General features: G+C 37.0%; 1 protein-coding gene across 1 annotated transcript in view; it reads left to right on the top strand.

Moving 5' to 3' along the window:
• Positions 1-326: 326 nt before the first annotated feature.
• Positions 327-7,854, top strand: part of LOC125187313 (probable inactive serine/threonine-protein kinase scy1) — a 17,010-nt gene continuing 9,482 nt past the window's right edge. Inside the window, 5 exon segments of the mRNA XM_048083874.1 lie at positions 327-452; positions 4,416-4,514; positions 5,650-5,801; positions 6,127-6,199; positions 6,378-6,512. Of these exon segments, the coding sequence (XP_047939831.1) occupies positions 327-452; positions 4,416-4,514; positions 5,650-5,801; positions 6,127-6,199; positions 6,378-6,512 (585 nt within the window).

Here is a 7,854-nt window from a genome sequence, read left to right as displayed (position 1 = left end):
GGGGTCTGTGGTCAATCCAAAAAGTTATGGACTTTTGAGGTAGTTGACTCTTATTTATATTCAAAAGATAAAATTTAAGAAAAAAATCGGAAAAGTAACCCTTTTTATCTTTTAAGATTATGAGTTATGAAATAAATTATAAGATAGAACGATTTTGATACACGTTGAAATAAAAGTATACTATGATTTATGAATATCATTGGCGGTTTAAGAAGAAGTTTATCCCCTGTGGAGTGGTATCGCAGTGTCACCGTAGTGTCCAGCTCTTCCACTTCTCCCGCAAATCTCCCCTCGGATCAATTCTCTCTCTCGATTGCGCCGGGAGGATGTTCAAATTTCTCAAAGAAGTCGTCGTCGGGTCGGGTGCCGGCCTCAAGGATCTTCCCTATAACATCGGCGAGCCCTACTCTTCTGCGTGGGGCTCCTAGGTGCACTTTCGTGGAACCTCTAAGGTGCCCCATTTCATCCTTTGAAATTGCTAGTTGGATTACCTTTTCTTTCACTGTTTTTTCATATGCTCTCATTCCTCGAGATCAAGGTTGCTTCTGCGAAGCTGAATAGTTTTTCTAGGGACGGCTTTACTTGTTTTGGTGGAAATTTATGTTGAGCTGGAAATATGGAAAAAGTTGATCGTTGATTAGATCGGATTTGCATTGTCATAAAATGAAGTTTGTGGTTTCTCTATAGGGCACTGGATTATATTTGTATTTTTCTGAAGTACTAAGATCAAATTGCAAAACAATATTAGAGAGTAGCAGTCTCTTGTGGAAATTTTCATCTTCACCGTGCATGACGATAAAGATTTGGACTGAGTACATTTTTAGCTCCATAAGATCTGAAAATGCTTCAGCCTATTTTGTCTGGATCATTCTAATTTGTTGCTGTTCACTTGTTGTTCCTCCAATAAGTGTACAAGGCGTGCTCACTTGAGTGTATGTCATTAGTTCAACTTCCTTATGCCTGTAACTGGAAGTTTGCGGTCTCTGATGAAACTAGAGTAGCTTGATACAATAGAATTCCCCTTTTTGTTGTACCATAGTTTATCAAGGACGAAAAATAATGTTGAGGCTAGATAAATACAATTTCCCTTAAAAATCAATGGCGTATGTCAGCTTAGACCAAAAAACCACCATAGAGTGTCTAAGTAAATGAGATTAGTGATAGTAATATCCTTATCTTTGCGATTTAGAGGGGTTCAATAGTTCCCTCACACCTTCTGCTGAACTACCTGTCAAATGTTTGCACCTTCACATACTTTTATCTATTTTGAATGTAAATTTTTACATGTCACTGTAGCATTCTTAATAATCATCTTCCGAATACAACTAAAAAAGAAGATGGAAACCAAATTAAAACCATGTCCCTTGAAATTAATATTGAAAGTGGTTGTTGTTTAAGGTACGCTTGTGACTAAGGATTATTCCTGGCTCCACAAATTGTACTCCAGTCCACTCACCACTACATGACTACACACATTACACACATGTGATATGCCACAACCTTTAGAATTGTCTTTTTTGTAATGTTCATTCTCTACTGAATTGTGGTGCAAGTGTTGATTGAAGAATAGGAGAAAGCGACCGTAGCTGTGATATCTGGTTAGAATTCTATTATCATGATAGAATATAGATAGTTAAAATTCTATATTAAGTGTTGCGGTTTTGGGGCGAAACTGATTTGGTGTGTAGAAAAAAAACCTGAATTGGTATGTATATCTGACTTCATTGACATTTTCATGCACAACAATATTTCAACATCCTAGTCAGCACTTGTCATCCGGGCTCATGATTCTGCCTAAAACTTAGTAAGAGCTGAATTGGAGGCAGGCCTGCTGATTCTCCCCACTAATAGACGACAAAGTGTTCTGAGTTTAGGGTCCCCAATCAAGACCACCAAAATATGGTCTGGACCAACTGTGTAACATGCAAAACTCAATGTACACAGACCTACTTACCTATTCAGATCTTGTAGATAAGTTAAAAGATTTCTTAATTCCATCAGAGCCAACTGTAGTCAATTGATGAAGGTATTGCATCTGAAACCTTAATATAGATGGGGTGACAGTGATGGTTTCTTGGTGCTTGATGGATGCAATGGAGTTGCATTCAATTTATTTGGTCTTGCACCACTGAAGGTGTCAGTTCTCTGTCCTCGATGGTTTTGCATGTGAAATTGGAGTGTATCCAACTGATCAGGAAGAGATTCCCGACCCAGCTGAGTCGTTGATACGACGACCGAGACCTGACTTCAAACAAATTTCCTCAACCCACTTCTACTGATTAGTATAGCGGAGGTAAGGGTCAAATCCCACGAGGATGGACACGTTTAGATAACTGTGGTGACTTTCCTGGGTGTTTGGTTAGCTACCACGCTTGGGTTGAGATTTTACCTAGACAGGAAATAAGGTAGTACTCTACTGACTAGTAGGCGGAAAATAACAGACATATGGGAGTGTTCATGAAAGTAGGGGACAAGGTGTATCAGAGACATATGGAAAGTAGACAGTTACTAAAAGAGGAAAGTTAGAAAACAAGGTGTATCTGATGGCTGGGGGCTTTCTGACAAATCTGGATAGTACATCTGAAAAGTAGGGAACAAAAGTAAAAAGTAACTTAAAAGTAAAAGTGGTTCAAACTAAAGTTGATTTTGACGTTTTCTTCTTCACCAAGTATTGACAAAAATCATAGGAACACAGACACCATAACTAAACTTCAGATTCATGAATTCAAACTCGAGATCCATCGATTAAAATGCTTAAACTTGAATTAAACGGTAAATTGCAACTTTTACTTCTACTGACTGACATGCAAGGTGGTAATCACGGCGCAGAAAAGAAACTTATGCACGAAAACTTGACTAACTTAGCTACAACTTCAAATCAACAACTCCCGAATAGAAAACACTTAGAAATTGAAAGCAATAACTAAATCTAACTTCCCTAGGCAGAATGAAGCAAACTCAAACCAAAGTGACATGCGAAATAGAAACTTCATAATGTAAAAGCTGGAAATTAACAAGGTACTTCAAAAGAGCAACAACGATGGGTGTTTGCAAATAACTAGAAATGAACAAAAGTAAACTTTAAACTAAGAAAGCGATTAAGATTGTTTGTGCCACTCCGGGCGATGATACTACTATACTACTGCGATAACTTTGGAAAGGCGAACCGATGACTTCTCCGGCAGACTCTTGGACGTCAAGTGACCATAGTTGTGGCGAGGAACGAGAGGTAAGATAATGCTGAAGGATGTATCTTCTAGAGAGAATTCTACTAAGTGTGATTGTCAAACTCCGAACCGAACTCTTTCTCTCTCTCCAAAATGGCTTCTTTTATAGGGAGGCTTGCCCTTGCTTTTAGGGTAGACTTCTCCCGCACTTTGACCTTTTTGCCCTTGTAAAATAATCATCCCAGCTATCCTCCTTCTCCATCTCGAGCCTTTTCTCTGGCATGCATTCTGGTCAGTATCGCACCCTTCTAGTGCCATTTTCACTTGCGTCGCACGAATCGTCACCTACTGACTTGGATCCTTCAATCCTGCACACTTAAGCAACTGTTTTGCAGATAATACATGTATTTCACGACATACTGACCAGTAACCAAGGCTTAGAATACGATTTATCAACCACGTATTTAATACACCCAAATTGGATACCAGTACGTCAGATTAATTCTTGTCAGCTTATATGCATAAATGCTGTGAGAGCAGTTTTATTTCTGAAATGAGCCACACATCTTATATTCCGATTCTTGTTGTTGAAGGCTTGAAGCGTGTGCTTTTCCTTGGTGAGGACACGGACACACATACACATACAAAATGAACAAAAAGAATATATGTTGGAAAATACTCCCTCCATCCACCATTTAAAGAACCCTTTTGCCATTTTGGTTTATCCACGATTTATAGAACCATTTACTTTATTCCACTTTTATTATGCGGACCCCACTACCTACCAACTTTTTACACTCACAATCCAATATAAAACTAATACTTTAAACGGGTCCCCCATTTCACTCACTTTCTCCCTTTACTTTTCTTCACAAAGTCAAACAATTTCTTAAAACACGTGCCGAGTCAAAATGGCTCTTTAAATGATCGACGAAGGGAGTATTTTTTTTTCTGAAGATGACAGAAAATGACCAAAAGTTATCACTTTGCTGATCAAACGTTATTATCTTGATTATGATAATCACTTGCTTCAGAAACTACTTTGCTTTCTCCAGTACAGCAGATGTAAATGACTAAACAAATTTTAACGTTGATTTGTGCCTTTGTTTCGGAATTCGTGCATATTCTTGTTGAAAATTTGTTGGCACTTCTTAATTAGCATTTGCATTAACTATTCAGATCATCTCTTACTATTTTCTTTTCTTTTCTCTTTTTTTGTTTTCTTTTTCTATTCTATTTATTTTACAGGATGATGGAGCACCTGTCTCAATATTTTCTCTTTCAGGGAGCAGTGCAAACGATGGACATTTGGTTGCTGGCCGTAATGGTGTTAAACGCTTGCAAACGGTAAGCTTCTGGTGGGTGGTTTCTATTTGATGTTTCTTCTTTTTGCACTATTGTGGTTTGACTACCTTCGTTTATTGTTCAAGTGTGAATCCATGATCCATAGCAGGTGTCTTTGTAATCATTTACTTAAATTCCTATTCGAAATTTAATACTTTTGTAGTTTGATTTAACTAAATTCTTTTGCTACTTATTATACATTGCCAGCCTCTCAAAATGACCTAGTACTAGTGTGTAAAACACTGCTGATTTCATAACTTGCTGTAAATTTGCCACGGGCAATATATTCAAGTAACTAAGAGCTAAGATTAAATGGATGTGGTCAGTTTGGATGATAATTTTATGATGTATGCAAAAATCTTAATTACAAATGAAAGATAGATGATCTTCTGCTTGAAATTTTATCTTCCTTTGTTAATGATATACAGTGTATTATTTAACCCAGATTGCTGAGACCTTTCCAAATAGAACAAAAAGGAGGTATTTAGCTGAGCTTATAAGCTCTTTGAAACTAGGAGCTCATAATGTCTTGAAAAGTGTTTGGCAAAATAAGCTACTAGGCAACTTATAAGATCTAAAATTAAGTTCCAACAGCGCATACGCTCCCATATAAAACAAGTCCCTAATCCCTATCTTATTTTTTTGTGATCTTATAAGCCGCAATTAATTTACAAGAACTTAAAAATAACCCTATTATGTTTTGTTTCTTCAAACATATACCCTCCCATTTTATCTATCCCTCTCCCTCCCCCCCCCCCGGTCTAACATATAAGCTCCATTATCCAAACACTAAGACAACTTATAAGCTCTTGAGATATTACATCATATGAGATCTTGAAATATCTTATAACTTATAAGATGTCTAATATAAGCTTGGCCAAACAACCTCTCATAAATGAAACCCATGATAAAAAGATACCTTAAATACCTATACTTGGTATACTTTGAATTTGGAGCCTTTACTTATGATGATGTTTCTCAACAGAGCATCATGCAACTGCTCACATTTTTTTCTTGACAACACTGCCTTCGTTTTCTACAATATCATTCCTGTTCTGAGATTGGAATGCAATCTGGTTTCCTCAGGCACTAATCTGACTTTCTACTATTCTCACAGTTTATGTAAATTTTCTTTCAGGTTAGACATCCAAATATTTTGTCATTTCTACACAGTACTGAGGCTGAATCTTTAGATGGTTCTACTACTAAGGTGACCATTTATATTGTGACCGAACCTGTTATGCCACTTTCGGAAAAGATTAAGGAACTTGGGCTGGAAGGCAGCCAAAGGTGAATTGAATCATTCTTGTTAGTTGCAGTTTCAAGAGTCTTTTTATTGACATGATTTCTTTTGTTTAAAATGATGATACATAAATCGTGTATTCTCTGATCTGATGTACCTTGTGCCATGATTTTGGGAAAGTGGAAAACTGTAGTCAGATAGATGGTTAACGTTTTTTTTGTTAATTGTTTAAATCACTGGCCTTATTATAACATTTAAGAATAGCTGAGAACCTATTTCCAATAAAAGATATTTAAGTTGAACTTATCCTTGGGTTCTCTCCTCATGTTTTCTGGAATTAAAAGTTGATTGAGTTACTCCTGCCTTTGTCAGGGATGAATATTACGCATGGGGATTGCACCGGATATCTAAAGCTGTGAGCTTCCTGAATAATGACTGTAAATTGGTATGCATCTTAAAATTCAAACCTTAGCATATTTGTTTACAAATTTTCCTTTGTAGAATTGTTGAAGTATATATGGTTTAGCATTACAGACAAAAACTATTTGGTGGTGATCAATTCCAGTTATTGGAAATATTTAATTTATATCAAGCATGATATTTTGGTGTATTGGTTGCATCAGGTTCATGGTAATGTTTGCATGGCTAGTGTTGTCGTCACCCAAACTTTGGACTGGAAACTCCATGCATTTGATGTTTTATCTGAGTATGATGGGAACAATGAAGCTGCAACAGGGATCAATGCTTGTGAGTTCTCAGTTTAATTACTCTTCTTTTGCCATTCTTCATCTGCAATATGTTGGGACATTAAAATTTTTCTTGGCCTAGTCAAGAAAAAAATAGAACTGATTGGTAGATATGAATGATATTATGACAACTCATAACACCATCTTATCAAAAGAATTTGCATTCTGTATCTGTAAATTTGTTAATAAGGGCTTTACTGTCACCCTTCTTTATTGTTTAGTTTAAATATGTCTTAATCTGCTGTTTCAGAATCAGTGTAAGATTTCCATATCTAAGATTGCAGGAGGAAAAACTGACCCTTGCAGGCATATGCATTTGGTGAAACATGTGAAAATTATTCCTGAAGGCATTAGCTTTAGTTGGCCCCATTTTCCTTTTGGTTTTGCATTTCGTGGAATTGATAATGTCATAAATATTATTACTGAACTTGAAGAAGTCCTTTCTGACATTTTCTCCAATCACTTTCCTGTCATTGTTGAACATCTAGTTCATGTATTGTTATAACAAATAGGGCAATTGTGAATCGAGAAACAAAAGAACGTAAATAGACACAGAATTTACGTGGTTCACCAACGTTGTGTTGGCTACGTCCACGGGCAAAAACGGAGAACAAATTGTATTATGACTGCAGTTTTCAGATACATATTATGTGCTCTACTCTCATATATATAGGCACACATTAGACAGACTGGGCCTAGGAAATATAATCCTATCCCAATTAGGAAACCTAATCCTATACAAATTCAAGGCGTACTAACAAATCTGCACCTTGACTTGAATTCTCCCTTGCAGACGCATCATCATAATACCAGACGAACAAACTTCTTCATTCTTGCCTCAGATTTGCCCTCCACGGGCAACTAACAGCTCATGACATTAAGCAAGTCCAAACAATGTTGGAACTTGCTCTGCGGGACTGACTTGGTGAACATATCAGCAGGATTATCAGCAGTACCTACTTTCTTCACCTCAATTCTCTTCTCATCTCTTAGAAAATGATACCTCACATCAATATGCTTAGTCCTTTCATGATGGACTTGATCCTTGGCTAAACAAATAGCGCTCTGACTGTCACAGAACACAACAGCTTGATCTTGATGTAAACCAAGATCACCAACTAGCCCTTGCAACCATATTCCCTCTTTAGCAGCTTCTGTCAATGCCATATACTCTGCTTCAGTAGTAGACAAAGTAACTGCAGCCTGCAAAGTTGCTTTCCAACTAACAACAGAACCACTAAGAGTGAAAACATAACCGGTCGTAGATCTTCTACTATCGACATCTCCAGCGTAGTCAGAATCAGAATAACCAGTCACTAAACAGTGAGTATCACCTCCATAAATGAGACCAACA

This window comes from Salvia hispanica, chromosome 5, assembly GCF_023119035.1.
Source record: "Salvia hispanica cultivar TCC Black 2014 chromosome 5, UniMelb_Shisp_WGS_1.0, whole genome shotgun sequence".
NCBI classification, from domain to species: domain Eukaryota; kingdom Viridiplantae; phylum Streptophyta; class Magnoliopsida; order Lamiales; family Lamiaceae; genus Salvia; species Salvia hispanica.
Note: the sequence above shows the minus strand (reverse complement) of the source record. Positions and strands in the feature narration are given on the sequence as shown.